The following is a 22,724-nucleotide window of genomic DNA, read 5'->3' on the forward strand; positions in this document are numbered from 1 at the left end:
TTGATTAACTGTTACCACATGTACACCATCTGTACTTTCTAAAGCTATGCTAAATATGGAAGTACTTAAATATAAGAAAATGCTCATCTTTGTTATTATACAAAGACCTTATTTAAGAGAACATAAACATCATCAAAGATAGTAAGGAAAAATTTAAGGAACTTTTGGTCCTTAAGACCAAAGACAGAACAACGTAATTACAGTTGTAGAAATGAGGAATAAGATAAATTTTTAGGAAATAGGATATCAAGTGGAAAAACATAACCAGGATTTGAATTTGTAGGCATAGTAGGATCTCAACTTTAAACACAAGAGTAAGGATTATTGAGGCAAACATACCAAAATGTTAGCAATGCTCTAGGAGCTGGGGCAGGCACGATTTTTTATTTCTTTGCTATATGTTTCTGTATTTTCCCATTTTGTAAAACAAAGATGATGGTGTCAGGAAAGTAAAGTTTGGACACAGGAGACTGGATTCAGATGGAGGAGTAGAAGGACTGGAGCTCGTTTTCTCTCATAAAAGCAACAAAATTACAAACAACTGCTGAACAACCTTCAATCGAATAGACAACAAACTATCAAAAAAGATATCTTACTCCAGAAAACAAAGAGGTGGCCACAGCAAGACTGGGAGGGGTGATTATTCAATTATAAGCAACCCCATATCTGCCAGGTGGGAAGCCCACAGACTAGAAAGTAAATTTATCAAAGAGACTGACCTATGGGAATGAGAGTTCTGAGCCCCACGTCGGGTCCCCATGCTTGGGGAATTGGCATTGGGAGAAGGAGCCCATGGAGCATTTGGCATTGAGGGCCTGTGGGGCCTGTACACAGGAGCTCCAGGGGACTGGGGGAAACAGAGACTTTGTTCTTGAAAGGTGCACAACGTAATTTCATGTGTACTGGGTCCCAGGGCAAAGCAGACTCCACAGGAATCTGAGTCAGACCTGATTGCAGTTCTTAGAGGATCTCCTGGGAAAACCGGGGTGACTGTGGCTTGTTGTGGGGGAAGGACATTGGAGGCAAATCTCTCAGGAATCAGCCTGTGATCCTCTAGATGTGGCCATTTTGGGAAACTCTGGCCCCACCCATCAAGCCCCAAGCCGGACAATAATCCAGGCAGGATCACAGCCCTACCCATCAGCAAAAAGGCTGCCTAAAGACCCCCAGGCACACAGCCACTTCTAATCTCACCCAAAGATAAAGCCCCACCCACCAGAAGGATAAAAATCATCTCCACCTAGCAGTGGGCAGGCACCAGTCCCTTCTATCAGGAAGCCTACAGCAAGTCCCCATACCAACTTGAGTCACAATGGGGGCAGACATCAGAAGCAAGAGAGGCTACAACTCTATTGTCTGCAAAAAGGGGACCACAACAAAAATCTATACAAAATGAAAAGGCAGAGAATTATGACTCAGACAAGGGAGCAAGTGAAAAAAAAAAAGAAACAAAAGACAAAAAACAAACAAACAAACAAACAAAAAACAACAAAAAAAAAACCAGCTAAAGTTATCTGGAGACTACAAACCTTCATGAAAAAGACTTTAGATGATAGTAAAAATGCTTTGAGATCTTGGAAATAAACTGGAGGCAAATATTGATAAATTACAAGAAATACTGAGCAAAGAAATACAAGATTTAAGGCTTAAGCAAGCAGAGATGCAGACTACAATAACTGAAATAAAAAATTCATTAGAAGCAACCAACAGCAGAATACAGGAGGTAGAACAAATAAGCAAGGTGGAGGACAGAGTAGAGGAAATTACTGATGTGGAACAGAAAAAAGATTGAAAAGAAATGAAGACAGTCTAAGAGAACCCTGGGACAATGTTAAATGCACCAATATCTATATCATAGGAGTGCCAGAAGGAAAAGAGAGAGAGAGAAAGGGCCAGAGAAAATACCTGAAGAGATAATAGTCAAAAACTTCCCTAACATGGGAAAGGAATCACTCACTCAAATCCATGAAGCACAAGTACCATAGAAAATAAACCCAAAAAGGAACACCCAAAGATACATATTAATCAAACTAACCAAAATTAAAGACAAGGAGAAAATATTGAAAGAAGTTAGTGAAAAGAAACAAATAACATACAAGGGAACCCCGATAAGGTTACTGGCAGATTTTTCAGCAGAAACTCTGCAGGCCAGAAGGGAATAGCACGATATACTTAGAGTGATGGAAGGAAAAAACCTCCACCAAGATTACTCTACCCATCAAGGCTCTCATTCAGATTTGAAGGAGAAATCAAAAGCTTTACAGACAAGCAAAAGCTAAGAGAATTTAGCACCACGAAATCAGCTTTATAATACTAAAGGAACTTGGAGTTCCCTTCATGGCTCAGTGGTTAATGAACCCAACTAGGATCCATGAGGATGCAGGTTTGATCCCTGGCCTCGCTCGGTGGGTTAAGGTTCGGGTGTTGATGTGAGCTGTGGTGTAGGTCACAGACATGGCTTGGATCCCACATTACTCTGTCTGTGACATAGACTGGCAGCTGTAGCTCTGATTGGACCCCTGGCCTGGGAACTTCCACATGCCATGCATGTGGCCCTAACAAGCAAACAAAACAAAACTAAACTAAAGGAACTTCTCTAGGTGGAAAAGAAAAGGCTAACTAGAAACAAAAATATTACAAATGGCAAGGTTCACAGGTACAGGAATACATGTGGTAAAGGTAGGAAATCATCCACACACAAATATGCTACCAAAATCAGAAATCATGAGAAGAGGAGGGTATATATGCAGGGCACTGGTGAAGCACTTTCAATTAAGAGACCAGCAACTTAGAAAAATCTTGTATAGCTATAGACTTCTATATCTAAACTTCAGGGTAACTGCAAACCAAAAATCTACAATAGATAACACACACAAATAAGAAAAAGCAATCCAAATACAACACTAAAGACAGTCATCAAACCACAAAAGAAGAGAACAAGATGGGAAGAAAAAAGATCAACAAAAACAAATCCAAAACAATCGACAGAATGGCAATAATAACATACAAAGCAATAATTACCTTAAATGTTAATGGACTCAATGCCCCAACCAAAAGATATAGGCTGGCTGAATGGATACAACCACAAGATCCATATGTATGCTATCTTCAAGAGACCCACTTCACTTCTAGGGACACATAAAAAGTGACAGGACAGAAGAAAACATTTCATGCAAACAGGAATCAAAAGAAAGCTGGAGTAGCAATACTCATATCAGACAAAATAGATCTTAAAATAAAGAATATTGTAAGAGACAAAAAAGGACATTACATAATGGTCAAAGGATCAATCCAAGGAGATAAAACAATTGTAAATATATATGCACCCAACATGGGATCACCTCAATATATAAGGCAATTGCTAACAACATTAAAAGGAGAAAAATCACAGTAGCACAATATAGCAGGGGACTTTAACATTCCACTTATAGCAATAGACCGATCATCCAGACAGAAAATCAACAAGAAAACTGGCCTTAAATCATGCATTAGACCAGATGGACTTAATAGATATTTATAGAACACTGCATCCAAAAGCAGCAGAATACACATTCTTCTCAAGTGCACATGGAACGTTCTCTAGGATTGATCACATTCTGGGCCACAAATCAAGCCTCAGTAACTTTAAGAAAACCGAAATCATATCAAGCATCTTTTTTAACCTCTAAGACTGGAAATCAACAATAAGGAAAAAAACTGCAAAAAGCACAATCATGTGGAGACTAAACAACATGCTACTAAACAACCAATGGATCACTGAAGAAATCGAAGGGGAAAGTAAAAAATACCTAGAAGCAAATGACAACAAAGATACAACACTCCAAAACCTATAGGATGCAGCAATAGCAGCTCTAAGAGGGAAGTTTATAGCAATACAAACCTAACTCAGGAAATGAGGAAAAGCTCAAATAAACAACCTAACTCTACATCTAAAGAAACTACAGAGAGAAGAACAAACAAACCCAAAGTTATTAGAAGGAAGGAAATCATACAGATCAGAGCAGAAATAAATGAAATAGAAATGAAGATAAGATCAATGAAACTAAAAGCTGGTGCTTTGAAAAGATCAACAAAATTGATAAACCCTTAGCCAGACTAATCAAGAAGAAAGAGGATTCAAATCAATAAAATTAGATATGAAAAAGCAGAAATTATAGCAGGCATCACAGAAATACAAAGGATCATAAGAGATTACTACAAGCAACTATATACCAATAAAATGGACAACCTAGAAGAAATGGACAAATTCTTACAATAGTACAATCTTCCAAGACTAAACCAAGACGAAATAGAAAAGATGAATGGACCAATCGCAAGTACTGAAATTCAAACTGATTTAAAAACTTCCAACAAACAAAAGTCCAGGACCATACGGCTTCACAAGCAAATTCTACCAAACATTTAAAGAACAGCTGGAGTTCCCATCATGGCACAGTGGAAATGAATCTGACTAGGAACCATGGGGTTGCAGGTTCGATCCCTGGCCTTGCTCAGTGGGTTAAGGATCTGGCATTGCCATGAGCTGTCATGTAGGTGGCAGATGCGGCTCGGATCTGGTGTTCCTGTGGCTGTGGTGTAGGCCAGCAGCTATAGCTCTGATTAGACCCCTAGCCTGGAAACCTCCATATACCATGGATGTGGCCCTAAAAAAAAGACAAAAGACAAAAAAAATAAATAAAGAATAGCTAATACCTATCCTTCTGAAACTATTACAAAAAATTGCAGACGGAGGAACACTGCCAAACTCATTCTATGAAGCCACCATCATCCTGATACCACAACCAGAAAAAGATACCACAAAAAAAAAAAAAAGAAAATTACAGGCCACTATCACTGATGAACATAGATGGAAAAATCCTCAACAAAATATGAACAAAAGGAGTCCAAGAATACATTAAAAGGATTGTACATCCTGATCAAGTGGGATTTATCCCAAGGATGCAAGGATTCTTCAATATCTGCCAATCAATCAGTGTGATACACCACATTAACAAGCTGAAGAATAAAAACCATATGATCCTCTCGATAGATGCAGATAAAGCTCTTGACAAAAGCCAACACCCATTTCTGATAAAAAAATAAAATAAAAACCAGAAATTGGACATAGAGGGAACCTACCTCAACATAATAAAGGGCACATAGGACAAAACCAAAGCTAACATCATTCTCAATGGTGAAATGCTGAAAGAATTCCCACTGAGATTAGGAACAAGACAAGGATGTCCACTCTCACCCCTACCACTCAAAGTAGTTTTGGAAGTCCTAGCCACAGCAGTCAGAGAAGAAAAAGAAATAAAAGGAATCCAAATTGGAAAGGAAGAAGTACAACTATCACTCTTTGCAGATGAGATGATACTATACCTAGAAAATCGTACAGACACTACCAGAAAACTGTTAGAGCTCATCGATGAATTTGGTAAAGTTGCAGGATACAAAATTAATACACAGAAATCAACTGCATTTCTATATGCTAGCAATAAAAAATCAGAAAGAGAAATCAGGGAAACAATCACATTTACCATCACATCAAAATGACTAAAATACCTAGGAATAAACCTACCTAAAGAGTCAAAAATCCTGTACTCTGAAAACTATATAAGATGCTGATGAAAGAAATCAAAGACAACACAAACAGATGGAAGGACATATCATGCTCTTGGATTGGAAGAATTAATATTGTCAAAATGACTATACTACCCAAAGCAATCCACAGATTCAATGCAATCAAATTACCAAGGACATTTTCCACAGAAGTATAAAGTTCTGTTTGGAAGCACAAAAGACCCAGAATAGCCAAAGTCATCCTGGGAAAGAAAAATGGAGCTGGAGGAATCAGGCTCCCTGATTTAAGACTATGCTACAAAGCTATAGTAGTCAAAACAGTATGACACTGGCACAAAAACATAGATCAGTAGAACTGGAAAGAAAGTCCAGAATTAAACCCATGCACCTATAATCAACTCATCTATGATGAAGGAGGCAAGAATATGCAATGGAGAAAAGTCGGCCCCTTCAAGAAATGGTGCTGGGAAAACTGGACAGCTACATGTAAAAGAATGAAATTAGAACACTTCCTAACACCATACACAAAAGTAAACTCAAAATGGATTAAAGACCTAAATATAAGACCAGATACTATAAAACTCTGAGAGGAAATGTAGGCCAAACATACTCTGACATAAACCACGGCAATATCTTCTCAGACCCACCTCTTACAGTAATGACAGTAAAAACAAAAATAAACAAAGGGGACCTAAATAAACTTAAAAGTTTATGCACAGCAAAGGAAACCTTAAGCAAAATGAAATACAACCCACAGATTGGGAGAAAATATTTGCAAATGAAGTGACTGACAAGGGATTAATCTCCAACCTATATCAACACCTCCTGCAGCTCAATACCAAAAAAATAAACCCCATCAAAAAATGGGCAGAAGATTCACAGACAATTCTCCAAAGATACACAAATGGCCAAAAAACACATGAAAAGGTGTTGAACATTGCTAATTATTAGAGAAAAGCAAATTGAAACCACTATAGGTACCACCTTACACTGGCCAGAATGGCCATCATCAAAAAGTCTGCAAACAATAAATGCTGGAGAGGATGTGCAAACCCTCTTACACTGATGGTGGGAATGTAAATTGGGGCAACCAAATTGAAAAGCAGAATGGAGATGCCTCAGAAAACTCAAAATAGAATTACCATTTGATCCAGCAATCCCTCACCTAGACATCTATCCAGTGAAAACCATGACTTAAAAGATATATGTACTCCAGTGTTCATTGCAGCACTTCACAGACGTTGTGTTATTTACACATGGAAGGACTGTGGCCAACCTGCATGGAGCAAGTCTATAGGTGCCATTTTTTTTTTTTTTTTGGCTTTTTGTCTTTTCTAGGGCCGCACCTACAGCATATGGTGGTTCCCAAGCCAGGAGTCCCATCAGAGCTGTAGCTGCCAGCCTACACTAGAGGAAAAACAACGCAGGATCTGAGCCACATCTTCAGCTTATACCACAGGTCACAACAACGCCAAAACCTTAACCCACTAAGTGAGGCCAGGGATCGAACCTGAGTCCTCATGGATGCTAGTTGGGTTCATTAACTGCTGAGCCATGATGGGAACTCCTATCAGTGCCATTTTTAATAGCATTTGCTCACTTCATGTCTCTTTGTCACATCCTGGTGATTCCTGCAATATTTAAAATTTTTATTATATTCATTATGGTGATCTGTGATCAGTGATCTTTGTTTTTGGTTTTTTTTTTTTTTTGTCTTTTTGCTATTTCTTTGGGCCGCTCCTGCAGTATATGGAGGTTCCCAGGCTAGGGGTCCAATCGGAGCTGTAGCCACTGGCCTACGCCAGAGCCACAGCAACTCGGGATCCGAGCCGCGTCTGCAACCTACACCACAGCTCACGGCAATGCCGGATCATTAACCCACTGAGCAAGGGCAGGGACCGAACCCACAACCTCATGGTTCCTAGTCAGATTCGTTAACCACTGCGCCACGACGGGAACTCCTGATCAGTGATCTTTGATGTTACTATTGTGATGTTTTTTGTTTTACATTTTTTATTTCTTTTTTAAGTGGCTGCACTCCTGGTAGATGGAAGCTCCCAGGCCAGGGATTGAATCCAAGCCACCGCTGCAGCAATGCCAGATCCTTTAACCAATGCTAATGAATGAGGGATTGAACATGCACCTCCACAGCAACTTGAGTTGCTGCAGTCTGATTCTCAACCCACTGTGCCATAGTGGGAACTCCCTTTCTTATATTTTTAAATTAAGATATGGGAGTTCCTGTGGTGGTGCAGTGGTAACAAACCCGACTAGTATCCATGAGGATGGGCATTTAAGCCCTGACCTTGCTCAGTGGATTAATGATCCAGCATTGCTGTGAGCTGTGGTGTAGGTCACAGATGCAGCTTGGATCTGGGGTTGTTGTGGCTGTGGTATAGGCCGCCAGCTGTAGCTCCAATTAGACCCCTAGCCTGGGAACCTCCATATGCCATAGGTGCAGCCCTAAAAAGCAAAAAAAGAAAAAAAAAATTAAAAGATATATACATTGTTTTAGACATCATGCTATACAATTGCATAAGTTAATAAGCTAGTGTAAAAATAATTGATATGCACTGGGAGACCAACAATTCACTTTATTGCAGTGGTCTGCCTGCATTTGTCTACAATGTGACATGATCACCACCCCAAGTCTAGTTAACATCCATCACTATGTTTAGAATGTTTTTTTTTTTTTTTTTGTCTTTTTGCTATTTCGTGGGCCGCTCTCACGGCATATGGGGGTTCCCAGGCTAGGGGTTGAATCGGAGCTATAGCTGCCAGCCTATGCCAGAGCCACAGCAACGCGGGATCCGAGCCGCGTCTGCAACCTACACCACAGCTCACGGCAACGCCGGATCGTCAACCCACTGAGCAAGGGCAGGGATCGAACGCGCAACCTCATGGTTCCTAGTCGGATTCGTTAACCACTGCGCCACGATGGGAACTCCTAGAATGTTTTTGACAAAACAGTGGTCTAAAACCTTTACTGCCATAATTAGTAATCCTTTTATACTAACCTTCCTGGAAAGGCTTTTCCTATGCAAATCTCTATACAAAAATTAAAATGATAGGAGCACTAGAACACCCATCTGGAATATATTTGTTTGTCACGTATGAAGTAGGAATCTAGCTCCCGCTAGAAAGAAAGTCTTTGTCCCGACAAGAGATTTACTAAACCATCCCTACTTTTCAGTGATTTGAACACCCAATTTAACACATGCTGAAGTGGCATCTGTTTTTTTAAGTAGGAGAGGAAAGTCATCGTCATAAACCAGCAGGGAAAGACAGCTTCAGCCCTACTCTCACTGGAGGACATGCTGGCCACACTGGCACTGCCCCATCAGAGCAGGTCTCTAACTCGCAACTACCTCCTAACACTTGGAAGAGGGGGTACAGAAGGCAACCCTATCCTCCTGTGCTGGATTTAGCCAGTTGTGGTGGGGTAGGGGGTGGGGAGTGGAAGTAGCAGTGCATTTTCTACTTTCCAGGGCAGACCCCATGGCACCTGAGACCAACAATCTTCCTTAAAATAATCAGTAGCTGGATAAATACAACTCTGGTGCTTTGGTATCCCAAATAGCTTTGATGTGTGGTAGAACCACAGTAATACTGGATGTGGTATGTGTGACATCTTCCTTATAAACAGTAAAGCAAGTTTTATTTAGAGTCAGGGTTGGCTAGAATCTTAGAGCATCATAATCCTTAAATAAATTACAACAGCTAGACCCCATGAGGATGGCTCTTGATTTTCAGTGTTTTTCTCCTGCTTGCTTTAAGGATTTAAAATAGTTCCACCTCCTGGGAAAGAGCTCCAAAAGTAAGCCGCTCAAGTCATAAAAGCAAGGACAAGGATTACTCTTATCACTGTCCTTAGCAGCAAAAGCAGCTATCATTTGAGAGTCTGAATTATAACAGTTCCATGGGGTCAGTGTTATCTCTATGCTGGGAATTATTTCCAGAATATTATCATAGACCCAAATGAGAAATTTGAAACTTTGGAGAGACTTAGCAACCAGCTCAAGGTCAAGGCACAAGTGGAATGTGGAATCCCAAGATTTAAGCCAGTATTTCATGCCTGAAACATTCATTCTCTTGCTGTTCATCTTCATTGTCTTACAGGATAATGGAATGGTTTTGGAAATAGCTGATTAAAGGTTAACACTAAAACGATGATACAGAATTTTCAAATATTACACTAGCCAAAATGTTGACCAATGTTGGCCAGAGGATGATGAAGTCAGCATTTTTTTTTTTTTTGCTTTTTGGGGCCTCACCTGTGGCATATGGAGATTCCCAGGCTAGGGGTCTAAGTGGAGCTACAGCTGCTGGCCTACACCACAGCCACAGCAACACGGGGTCTGAGCCACATCTCTGACCTACACCACAGCTCATGGCAACACAGATCCTCAACCCACCGAGGGAGGCCAGGGATCGAACCCACATCCTCATGGATGCTAGTCGGATTCCTAACCCACTGAGCCACAATGGGAACTCCTGAGTCAGCACTCTTTTATGTTGTCAATCACTGTATAAATGGGTATGAAGCTTTTGGAAAGAGATTTGGTTGAGTGAAGTGGCTATAAATATGTGTATATATATGTTTTGATATGTTTATAGTACTTTTAAGAATCTATCACAAAAAACTTCCCCAAACTTTGAAAGTAATAATTATAAAGATGTTCCTCATAGAATCACTTGTGACTGTAAGAGAGAAACTCCAAATAAAAGTAGTTAAATGCTGTTGCATATGCTAAATGTAATAGTCATTAAAAGTGATTACTTATGTTAAGTGACAAAAGAGGATATAAAGTTATCTGAATTTTATCTGAAATCACCAGTTACAAAAAAAAAAAAAAAACTAAAGGGTGATTTCTAAACCTTTACATGCTAGTCTTTTTAGAATTTAGCAAACTGCTGTACTTAAAATTAAGTGACTATGGGACTCAAATGAAAATATATGAAGTTATCAACTTTACTCTCCCTCACTGTTTATTGCTAAAAAAAAAAAGGCTGTCTAAAAGCCATAAAATTTGGAGTTCCTGTTTGTTGTTAAGGATCCGGCATTGCCATGAGCTGTGGTGTAGGTCACAGACGTGGCTCAGATCCAATGTTGCCATGGCTATGGTGTAGGCTAGCAGCTGTAGCTCCAATTGAACCCCCAGCCTGGGAACCTCCATATGCTGCTGGTGCAGCCCTAAAAAAGCAAATAAATAAATAAATAAAAGTCATAAAATTTAATGCTCAGAGGAACATTTTTGTATGTGGAAGTAAAGTCTTCTTTACTATCCAAAAGGTGGCCATTGCAAGCAAAATACGAAGAAACTCAAGGTGCTTTGCAGTAACAAACTATAAGAGTGGAGAGAAATCTTAGTGATCAGTCATATCAATTACACAGAAAACTAATATAGGAGGTTACATGATCCACCTAAAGTTACTGGCTGATGGGCTGCCATTTTTTAGCCTCCAACCTGTTCCTCCAAAACCCAACATACTGTGACTTTTCCTCAGCAGGCTTATCGTAATACTAGGTTAGTAATGATAATAACTAAGAGTCAACTAGAAAAACCTGGCAAAGTCAAGTTTATGATTTTTGGAAAATACATGTTCATGTCCCATAATCTAAATTAAGTCACAACATTGCCCCTCCCCCTTAAAATACATGTCTTTTCCACTGCAATTATTAGAGCATTGATTACTAAGGGTTAATTGAAGGCAGGCATTCTCAAACTTTGTCAAATACCCTATTTTAACTCCATGGTTAGAAGCTGTGCCAAACTGTCCATTTCTTTTCTCACTTCATCAGTTGTTAACTTGCTATTCTGATAACCTTACCTATCAAGGGTCACTGATATCTTAAGGGTCAGTGATAGGCTTTAGAAACAATACAGGATGTCAATCCAACAATGTGACAAGGGAAAATGCCTAATGCTAATAGTTTTTCTGTGTGTGGAAAGGAGATATATTTGTGAAAACAAATCTCCTTTATAACACTTATATAATCATAGACTTGAGATTTGAATTAGGACTGTCTTTCCGAGTTGCATAAGGCAGGCCCATCAGACCTATTTACCCATCTCTTTTATTGTGGCCAATAGATATCAATGGCATCTTCCATAGAAATATCAGATCCAAACATTCTGCAAAAGAATTGCAAAACTTCTATTTTGAAAACTACAGAAAATTGTTGAAAGAAATATTAAGAAAGACCAAACTAAAAGGGAAGCCATCCCAGATACATGAATCAAAATATTTAATATTGTAAAGATGTTGATACTCCAGAAACTCACCTACAGATTCAGTGAAATCTCTATCCAAATCCTGGCTGACTTCTTTACAGAAACTGACAAGCTGACCCTTAAGTTCACACGGAAATTTAAGGGACTTGGAATAGCCAAACCATCTTTAGAAAGAAGAACAACTTCGAGGACTCACACTTCCTGATTTCACAACTCATTACACCACTGTCGTCAAGACAATGTGGTATTGTCAGGCTAGACACACAGATCAATGGAACAGATCAGAGACCCCAGAGAAAAAATCCTCACATTTATGGCCAGCTGTTTTTTAACAAAGGTGCCAAGATATTTCAGTGGGGGAAAAAGAGTATTTTCAACAAATGGTGCTGCACAACTGGAAATCTATGTACAAAAGAATTAAGTTGGACCCTCTAGTTAATATCATACACAAAAGTTAAATTGATCAAAAATGTACAAAAGAATTAAGTTGGACCCTCTAGTTAATATCATATACAAAAGTTAAATTGATCAAATATGGATCAAAAATGGCATCTAAATGTCAGAGCTAAAAGTACAAGACTCAGAAGAAAACATAGGCATCAATCTTCATGAGCTTAAATCTAGCAATGGCTTCTTAGATATAATGCCAAAGAATAAGCAACCTGAGAAAAAAACAGATAAACTGGATTTTGTGAAAATTAAAAATGTGCTTCTAAGAGCACTATCAAGAAAGTGAAAAGACAGCCTAATGAATGGAGAAAACCCTTTGAAAAGCATCTATCTGATAGATACTAATATTCAGAATATATAAAAAATACATAACTTTCAATTCAACAATAATAATACAAATAACTTTAAAACAGGCAAAGGAGGGAGTTCCCTTTGTGGCTCAGCAGTTATTGAGCGTGACCAGGATCCACGAGGAGGTGGGTTTGATCCCTGGCCCTGCTCAGTAGGTTAAGGATACAGCACTGCCATGAGCTGTGATGTAGATTGCAGATGCGGCTCGGATCCTGTGCTGCTGCAGCCTTTGTGTAGGCTGGCAGCTATAGCTCCGATTTGAACCCTAGTCTGGGAACTTTCATATACCTTTCTAGGTTTGGCCCTAAAAAGGAAAATAAATAAATAAATAAATAAATAAATAGGCAAAAGATTTGAATGTTTCCCCAAAGAAGATAAACAATTGGCCAACAAGCTTCTGAAAGATGCTCAGCACCTGATTCAGAGAAATGCAAACTGAAACCACAATAAGATACCACTTCATACCCACCAGAATGGCTCTAATAAAAAAGAGACAAAAGTGAGTGTTGACAAGGATATAGAGAACCTAGACCCCTCATACATTGCTGGTGGAAATGTAAAATGCTGCAGCCACTTTGGAAAACAATCTGGAAGTTTCCAGTTAAATGGAGTTATCATACCATCTAACTTTCAGATAAAGGTTTTTTAAATTTTCCAACATAAAGTCATTCCATAGCATACTAGCTATCTTTTTCTCCTAAATAGCAGGATGTGCTGGAAATTTAAAATGAAAGGAAGTAAAAATATCAAAGTGTGCAGAGTAGTTTTTTTTTTTTTTTTTAAGTTAGCTTGGTAAACATAATAATATGCTGAAATCAGGCTCTTAGGAAGCTTTAGACATTTTTTTTTTCTCTTTAGCTATATCCACAGCATGTGGAAATTCCCAGGCCAGAGATCAAACCCACACCACAGCAGCAACCTGCACCACAGCAGTGACAATGCCAAATCCTAAACCCAGAGTCACTATGGAACTCCAGGAACCTTTAGAATTTAAATCACTCAGCATGGTATACAAACAATAAGTGCTGGAGAGGGTGTGGAGAAAAAGGAACCCTATTACACCGTTGGTGGGAATGTATATTGGTGCAACCACTGCGGAAAACAGTATGGAGATGCCTCAGAAAACTCAAAACAGAACTACCATTTGATCCAGAAATTCCACTCCTGGGCATCTATCTAGAGAAAATCGTGACTCGAAAAGACACATGTACTCCAATGTTCATTGCAGCACTATTTGCAATAGCCAAGACATGGAAACAACCTAAATGTCCATCAACAGAGGAGTGGATCAAGAAGATGTGGTACATACACAAAAGGGAATATTACTCAGCCCTTAAAAGGAACAAAATACCCACATTTTTAGCAACATGAATGGACCTAGATATTATCATGCTAAGTGAAGTCAGTCATACAATGAGACACCAACATCCAATGCTTTCACTGACATGTGGAATCTGAAGAAAGGATACAATGAACTTCTCTGCAGAACAGATACTGACTCACAGACTTTGAAAAACTTATGGTTTCCAAAGGAGACAGCTTGGGGATAGCTGGGGTTATGGGATGGAAATCCTATGAAACTGGATTGCGATGATCATTGTACAACTATAAATGTAATAAATTTATTGAGTAATAAAAAATAAATTAAAAAAAATCACTCAGTATGGCTGGGTCCTTTCTAGCTTTGAGAACCTGTAATAGATCACACCTCCCTGCCTTATTAAGCTGAGGAAACCAAACACATCTTGGGAGCATTAAGGATATCAATTATTCTATATGTAAGGTTATCCAGTCTATTTTATTTAATTACTATCTATACACAGAGGGGTCACAAATTTATACCTCCTGTCCAGGCTTCCCTCACTAGATAATACCCTTTAACCAAAGGCCTCTCACAGGGACAAGTAACCCTCCTCCCTAAAACTTATTGCAATTGTGATTTTATGTTTATTTGCGCAACTCTTCGGCTTTCCTGTGAACTTATGGAAGACAAGTTTGGCCTGTTTGGGGCTCAACTTTATAACCTCAGCACCCAATACTGTCACAATGCATGATTATCTGTCGTCATTGTGTTACAATAATGCCTTTTTCCCTTTTGATTTGTTAGAAGCCATGTGACCATCTTATAACTGCATATTAAAGAGGAGAATGTAAGCAGTATAGGGGGAAATCATCAACTGTAGATGAAATATACAAACTAGTGAGTATAGTCTGTGAAATCTTCTACGGCTTCTCAAGAGACAAAGTGTTTTGATTTCTAGTTGATGTTTAAAGGTTCAGTGGGTAAGGTTTCCGCCTGTCTTATAGACAGATGTAAGTTTATTCAATAGAAGTGTTAAAAAAAAAAGGAAAAAAGGAAAAATGTTAGGCTGCTGAACTGTTAAAGGTATTAAAACCTGATCTTGAGATTTAGCAATTAAAGACTCTCCCATTTTAAAATAGCATGCTTCTTCCAATAAGTATATTCTCTGCTTCTCCATCCACATTTGAAATATTAAATTCGCTCCATATTTTAAAAAATCATTATTTAAAAACTAAATTATCTGTTATTAATAAAATGTTCTTCTGTGTCAGATGGCTTCCAATCAACCTCACCAAGTTTTAACCTATACTTGCCATAGTCATAAGCAGTTTTGTTTATCTCACAAACCTGAATTATATTAAGTATACTAATAAAAAATCACTGTGAATAAATTTAAATACTTGTAATAGTAACTTTACAAAAAGATTTTTCTCCATCCACATTTAAAGTGGTCACTTACCTCCATTAAAAGCTGTAAATAGACTTTTTCTTGAAGGACCTAAAATATAAGAAAAATATCTGTGAACTACATATATTTTATATGAAGTGTCACCCAAAAATAAACCATCTAAAAAATAAGGGTCTTCCCCCCTCAAAGCAATCCACTAACGGGCTAAAATTTAGGTTCCAGATGGGTTATACCACTGAGATTTAATTAACTTTACTAAATATATTCTAAGTATAAAATGATATTCCAAACAACATCAAACTTGTAGTTAAGGAGTTCTTGTCATGGCTTAGCAGTAACGAACCCAACTAGTACCCATGAGGATGAGGGTTCGATACCTGGCCTCACCCATTGGGTTGCTTAAAGATCTGAATCTCCAAGGGCTGAATCTCCAAAATATACAAATAACTCATACAACTCAACAGCCCTGTGCTGTGGTGCACGTCGCAGATGCAGCTCAGATCCACTGCTGCTGTGTGACTGGCGTAGGCTGGCAACTGCAGCCCTGATTCAACCCCTAGCCTGGGAACATCCATGTGCCAAGGATGCAGCCCTAAACAGCCAAAAAAAAAAAAAAAGTAGTTTAAAGGTGATATTATTCACTGTCACAAATTAGATACGTTAGGACAAACTAAAGTTTTTTTTTTTCAGTTCAAATTTTAACAGTACTGAATTTATTCATGTATTACACACATCATGACGACAGAACAAAAAGGGCCAAACTTTACAAAACAGCTACTGGAGTGTGATTTCTATAACTGTCAAGCATTAAAACTAGTTGATCTGCTATTCAGCTATAACAGAAACTCCTAACACTTGTCATCCAAACTGATCCAATATAAAATACAACCAGGGGAATACTTTCACAATGTAAATGTATATTAAATCAAATCTGTTATGATTTTACATCAATAGAGCTGAAAGACAAATACAACCAGAAATGGTAACAGGTACAAAGCCACAAAGCTAAGTCATGAGAAAAAAGACTATGAGCACATCTCCTGGACATGACAGTCATTCCTGGGGCATAACACCTGCAGATTACTTGTTAGAATAGCTGCCATATTCTACCCGTGGCATAAAGAGATGATAATCTCTTAAAATATGTGGCTGTTATAAATGAAAAGCATTGATTCCCACTCAAGTAAAACCTTTGTGATATAAAAGCTTACAAATTCAAAAGGCAAGGCATTTTGAGAAGACTGGTGTCCTCATTCTATACAGTTCTCAGTGGAATCATGCTGTTCTAATCAGTTCCTGGTGTAGATTGTAGGGCTTTATAAGCATCAGTAAAAAATCACAGATTCATATACTGATGTCAACCCAACAAGGGGTATTTGATCCTCAGAAATGTACTTAAGACTCTGGACAGAGGGGAACCTGCTGGCACACACAAGACTCTTTTTTTGCTGGGATCTATGCCTATTTTCTGTTGAATTCAGTAGGAAGGAAAAAGTGTTGAAAGACATTCACTAGGTAACTAACCTCAAGTTACCACATGATCCTTTATATACATTTGTCTATCTGTCTGTCAGTCTCTCTCTCTCTCACACACACACACTCACACACACAGAAAAGGAGCAGCAGATACACTGCTTTGAGAAACTAACTCCTTTATGGAAAGTTATCTAGTAAATATAATAACAATTAGGAGGTGAAGCAATGAACAATGCCAACATTTAAAGATATTCATGTCATGGGAAAAAAAGGATCTAGTCAGTAAGTGGTGCTGGGAAAACTGGACAGCTGCATGTAATCAGTGAAACTAGAATACACCCTCACACCACGCACAAAAATAAACTCAAAATAGCTTAAAAACTTAAACATAAGACAAGATACCATAAAACTCCAACAAGAAGGAACATAGGCAAAACATTCTCTGACATCAACCGTACAAATGTCTTTAGGTCAGTCTCCCAAGGCAATAGAAGTAAAAACAAAAATAAACCTATGGGACCTAATTAAACTTACAAGCTTTTGCATAGCAAAGAAAACCATTAAAAAAAAAAAAAAAAGACAACCTATGGAATGGGAGAAAATGGTTGCAAAAAATGCAACCCACAAGGGCTGAATCTCCAAAATATATAAATAACTCATACAACTCAATAGCAAAAAAGACACAACGACCCAATTGAAAAATGGGCAGAAGACCTGAATAGACATTTCTCCAAATACGAAATACAGATGGACAACAGGCAAATGAAAAAATGCTCAACATCACTAATTATTAGAGAAATGCATATCAAAACTACAATGAGGTACTATCTCACACCAGTCAGATTGGCCATCATTAGTAAGTCTACAGATAACAAATGCTGGAGAGGGTGTGGAGAAAAGGGAACCCTCCTACACTGTTGGTGGGAATATATATTGGTAAATAAATAAATAAATAGAAACAACCACCATGGAAAACAGTATGGAGGTACTTCAGAAAACTAAATATAGAACTACCATATGACCCAGCAATCCCAGTCCTGGGCATCTATCTGGACAAAACTTTTGTTCAAAAAGATACATGCAAAAAAAAAAAAAAAGGGACTTCCTCTGTGGCTCACAACAAAAAGATACATGCACCCCTATATCCATTGCAGCACTATTCACAATAGCCAAGACATGGAAACAACCTAAATGTCCATCAACAGATGAGTAGATTAAGAAGCTGTAGTACATACACAATGGAATACTACTCAGCCATTAAAAAAGAACAAAATAATATCATTTGCAGCAACATGGATGAACTAGAGATTCTCACACTAAGTGAACTAAGTCAGAAAGAGAAAGGTAAAAACCATATGATATACTTACATGTGGAATCTAAAATATGGCACAAATGAACCTATCTACAGAATAGAAACAAACTCATGGACATATAGAACAGTCTTGTGGTTGCAAAAAGGCGGAGGGAGTGGGATGGACTGGGCATTTGGGGTTAGTAGATGTGAACTATTACATTTACAATAGATAAGCAATAAGTTCCTGCTGTATAGCACAGGAAACTATATCCAATCACTTGGATAGAAGGTAATATGAGAAAAAGAATGTGTATATATATGTATAACTGGGTCACTTTGCTGTACAGCAGAAATTGACAGAATACTGTAAATCAATTATAATAAAAATTTTTTTTAAAAGACGTTCATCCAGTATCACGTGTCAGTCAGAAATTGTCCAGAAACCAGAGAATTAGAAAAAAAGGAGACTGTTTCACAGCCGTTTAAAATGAAGACATACTCATGATACACTACTAACTTAATAAAAAGACACAAAGGACTGTACGTACTACGCCCTGAGTTTTCTTGAAACAAAAACAAAACCATTATATACTCAGAGGGAAAGAAAAAGAGGAAAGGCAACAATTATTCATGGTAGGCAGGATGAAGGAGGATTCTGTTTCTGGGCTTTTCAAACTCTCTAATATAAATATGTGTCACATATTATAGGTCAAGCTTCTCATTCACAATTATTCTTGCAGTTAAGCAATCTTTCAATTCACTAAGTAACAACTGCTAATGCACTTCAGATTCACAGTGATAAAGCTGCATGAAAATATCCCATCAAGTATATACTACATATGTTGTAAGCCTCTATAGCCATAGTAAATACAAAGTGAGTGATACAGAGAAGCAGATAAAGAACAGGAGAAAAAAAAAAGCAGAGTTGTACCAAAAGTGTGAAGCCAACCAACTATGCATTTCTATCTCATTACTCAAGATTACCACCTTTGCATAATCTCACTCTAAAGTTTTAATTATTTTCACTTTATACCTTTGTTCTATCTCTGATTCATATGTATCATGTTTCAGCTATGGAATCTGCGGACTCTCAGAATAAGAATAGCTCCTTGGTGTAAAAATGTATCATGTCTTTATTCAACAGATTTTTTTGTGAATAAATGTTCAATGTACCATGAACCTAATTGTCAAAATATAACTTTCGACCAGCCAAGGACTTAAAAAACCTGGTCTTCCTCTTCTCTCCACAATAAGGTCCATACCTTTTGAAGGAGTTTTTAGTAAGTGTGCATGAGCTCGGGGTACTAAAGGCTTCAAATACAAGGATCCTGAGGTACCGTTTTGAAATGCTGGTTTTGGAGGTTTCTCCTCAAACTTGACGACAGTGGCATTACCAGCTGGAAGAAGACAGAAAAGCACATGTTATTTTACAGATCAGCACAGCATGACTCTTCCACGAACTCTCTCTCCTCCTTGAACCGACAAGTGCTTCCTAAGCACCTACCAGATACCAGTCATTCCTGTGTCAGGAATACTGAGCCTGAGATAGGAAGTCCCTGTCCTTGGGGAAACCAGAGTGACTACACATCCTGGCATAGCCCAGATTTATGCCTCTTGTCCAGGTCAGCTTTCATCCCAGATAAAAACTGGGAGATATTTTGGCCTCTCAGGGGTTCCTGGAACGACTATGATGTACCAAACCCTTGGCAGCTGCCAAGTGAAAGTCTGGTTCCATCACAGCAAGAAGGCAAAACTCTAACCTCTGCCCTGAACAAAGGTGCCTACGTCCCAAAGCTAAAACGTTTAAGGAAACTCCGCCTAAATAATAACCATCTTCTATATTACATGTCAATCTTTCCTCTCCCACTCACGCAAAGGAAAAAATGTTCCCAGGCACTAAAAAACTTGCTGAAGAAAGGGCTTTAGAAGAAATTCCGGTGCTAGCCAACTGTGCTTGGGTGTAATTCTGAGTCCACAACAGTTAATTAGGTTAAGGGGGGCTTTCACAGAGGCAAACCTACACTAGTTCCTGGGAAAATATCAGAGCAAAAGTACGAGGGAAGAATGAAGGTAAACTATGTCAGTGGGTCCTGGAGAGGGCATCTGCTCTTTTGCTGCAGTCTCTGATTTTGCTTCTCTTTCTTCCTTGGGACTTTTTTTTTTTTTTTTTTTAATTCAGGGCCACACCTGTGTATGTGGATGTTCCTGGGCTAGGGGTCAAATCGGAGCTGCAGCTGCAGGCCACAGCCACAGCCACAAGGGACTCAAGCTGCATTTGCAACCTACACCACAGCAACGCCAGATCCTTAACCCACTGATCAAACCCAAGTCCTCATGGATACTAGTTGGGTCTATTACCGCTGAGCCACAATGGGAACGCCTCCTTGGGGCTAAGACTACCTTAGCATACCCAAGGACAGCGACACTTTGAAATAACACAACTTTTAAAAATAGTTATAATTTGTAACTTGTTGAGTTTCCATCAGAACGAAATTTTGAAACCTCAAAGAAATATTTAGACAAAGCCTCAAGTAGATGTCTTGCTTACTCTCATTTCTTTTGTCCAAAAATGACTAAAGTCCTTAGCATCAAAAAACTAAGTAGGAGTTCCCGTCGTGGCGCAGTGGTTAACGAATCCGACTAGGAACCATGAGGTTGCGGGTTCGGTCCCTGCTCTTGCTCAGTGGGTTAACAATCCGGCGTTGCCGTGAGCTGTGGTGTAGGTTGCAGATGCAGCTCGGATCCTGCGTTGCTGTGGTTCTGGCGTAGGCCAGTGGCTACAGCTCCGACTGGACCCCTAGCCTGGGAACCTCCATATGCCGCAGGAGTGGCCCAAAGAAATAGCAAAAAGAAAAAAAAACTAAGTATCTTTCAGTTGCATAAGACAACTATGTAGGAGTTCCCATTGTGGTGTGGCGGAAACAAATCTGACTGGGATCCATGAGGATGTGGGTTCAATCCCTGGCCTGACTCAGTGGGTTAGGGCTCTGATGCTGCAGTTAGCTGTGGTATAGGTCGCGGGTGTGGCTCATAGCTGGCGTTGCTCTGGCTGTGAGGTAGCCAGCAGCTGCAGCTCTTATTCAGCCCCTAGCCTGGGAACCTCCATATGCTGCGGATGCAGCCTTAAAAGCCAAAAAAAAAAAAAAGACAGCTACATAGACCATATGTTTATATAGGTTCTTCCTGAACTGTGAATTTCCTCTTCACAATTATGACTTCTCACTGAATTGAAAAAAAAAAAATCTTCTATGTATCCTTAAGATTTGTGTGGGGCAAGGGGAAAGGCAGAGGGAAAAGCAAGAGCAGGGCTTGTTTCCTACACTCTGAATTCAAAATGAGGGTGAATTTTCACATTATATTTTTGCTAGTGGTGCACCTGTTCCCAATAGGTCCAATGAAACAGTGTTCCTTGGCTATATATATAAGGTTAATTGGGCTTTGTGGCTACTTTAGAAATATAACCAACATTACCATTATATTTTTTTTCAGTAGGGGGAATCTGCACTTTAAAATCTTGTGTCAGGATTTCCTGCTGTGGCTAAACAGGATTGGCGGTATCTAGGGAGCACTGGGACGCAGGTTTGATCCCCAGCCTGGCACAGTGGGTTAAAGATCTGGCAGCTGTGGCTTAGATCCCATCCCTGGCCCAGGAACTCCACATGCCTCGGGGGGTGGGGTGGGGGAAATCTGTGTCAAAAACCTGAAAACAAAGGTTTGAAAAAAATAGCACTAGTATATAAAGATGAAAAACATAGAAAGTTGTTTCAAATTTTATTAAGTAGTAAAAGAGGGAAGCTGGGGAGAACAGCAGCAATGACAATTAAAGGGGAGAAAATAATCAATATTTCCTTATCATTCTAAATTCATACACTTTTCCTTTTAGTCCTCCTTAATTGAATCATCTTGGGAAAAGTACACTGTCTAGAAGCTTAGCCGCTACAAGGAAGTTTAACAGCAGGGCCTGGCTCTTCCTGTGAGATGATCATGTTATATATGGCACTCAGGAGTATAAACACAGCATGTGGTCCTTTTCCCTCTACATTAGGGGGAAGAACAAAACTCACACTAAAATACTTTGAAAGTGTTATGGTTCTCAATGTCTGTAAAAGTTAACCTTTTTATCCATCTCCCTTGCTAACCATACAAACCACTGTCATGTGTATGTCACATACACGTACTGGGCCAGAGGGAAATCTGGAGGTTTGTTCAATTACTATCTGGCTTCCAGGCTTAATTTCCCTCCACCCACCAGAATGGATTTTTCATTATCTGTTTCTCGATAGCAGTAAACACCAAATTCTAATCACCCTCTTCTAGTGTAATACTCAACACTTATAACCACAAATTTATTTACTACCAACTTTTTTTTTTTTTTTGAAGGGCATTTGGAAATTCCCAAGCTAGGGGCGGAATCAGAGCTGCAGCTGCTAGCCTACATCACAGCCACGGCAACACCAGATCCAAGCCTCATCTGTGACCTACACCACTGCTCACAGAAAAGTCAGATCCTTAACCCATTGAACAAGGCCAGGGATTGAACCCACATTCTCATGGATACTAGTAGGGTTCTTAACCCACTGAGCCACAATGAGAACTCCCTTTATTACCAAACTTGATGCCTTTCCTCATCTCTCATTTCTAGG

The 22,724-nt window shown here is 39.0% G+C and overlaps 1 protein-coding gene across 8 annotated transcripts in view; it reads right to left on the reverse strand.

Moving 5' to 3' along the window:
* The window catches only part of MTUS1 (microtubule associated scaffold protein 1), a 178,015-nt gene that overhangs the window by 61,573 nt on the left and 93,718 nt on the right, over nt 1–22,724 (reverse strand). For all 8 annotated transcript variants that reach the window (XM_085002988.1, XM_085002986.1, XM_085002985.1 and 5 more), the window contains exons 4-5: nt 19,344–19,478; nt 15,362–15,400 (exon numbers count right to left, since the gene is read on the reverse strand). In XM_085002988.1, coding sequence (XP_084859114.1) covers nt 15,362–15,400; nt 19,344–19,478 — 174 coding nt within the window. The remainder of the gene's footprint in view (nt 1–15,361; nt 15,401–19,343; nt 19,479–22,724) is intronic.

The sequence above is a fragment of the Sus scrofa genome, chromosome 17 (genome assembly GCF_054392235.1).
Source record: "Sus scrofa isolate SSC_HxYL_T2T_F1_AM1 chromosome 17, Sscrofa_HxYL_maternal_Yorkshire_Landrace_v2.0, whole genome shotgun sequence".
NCBI classification, from domain to species: Eukaryota; Metazoa; Chordata; class Mammalia; order Artiodactyla; family Suidae; genus Sus; species Sus scrofa.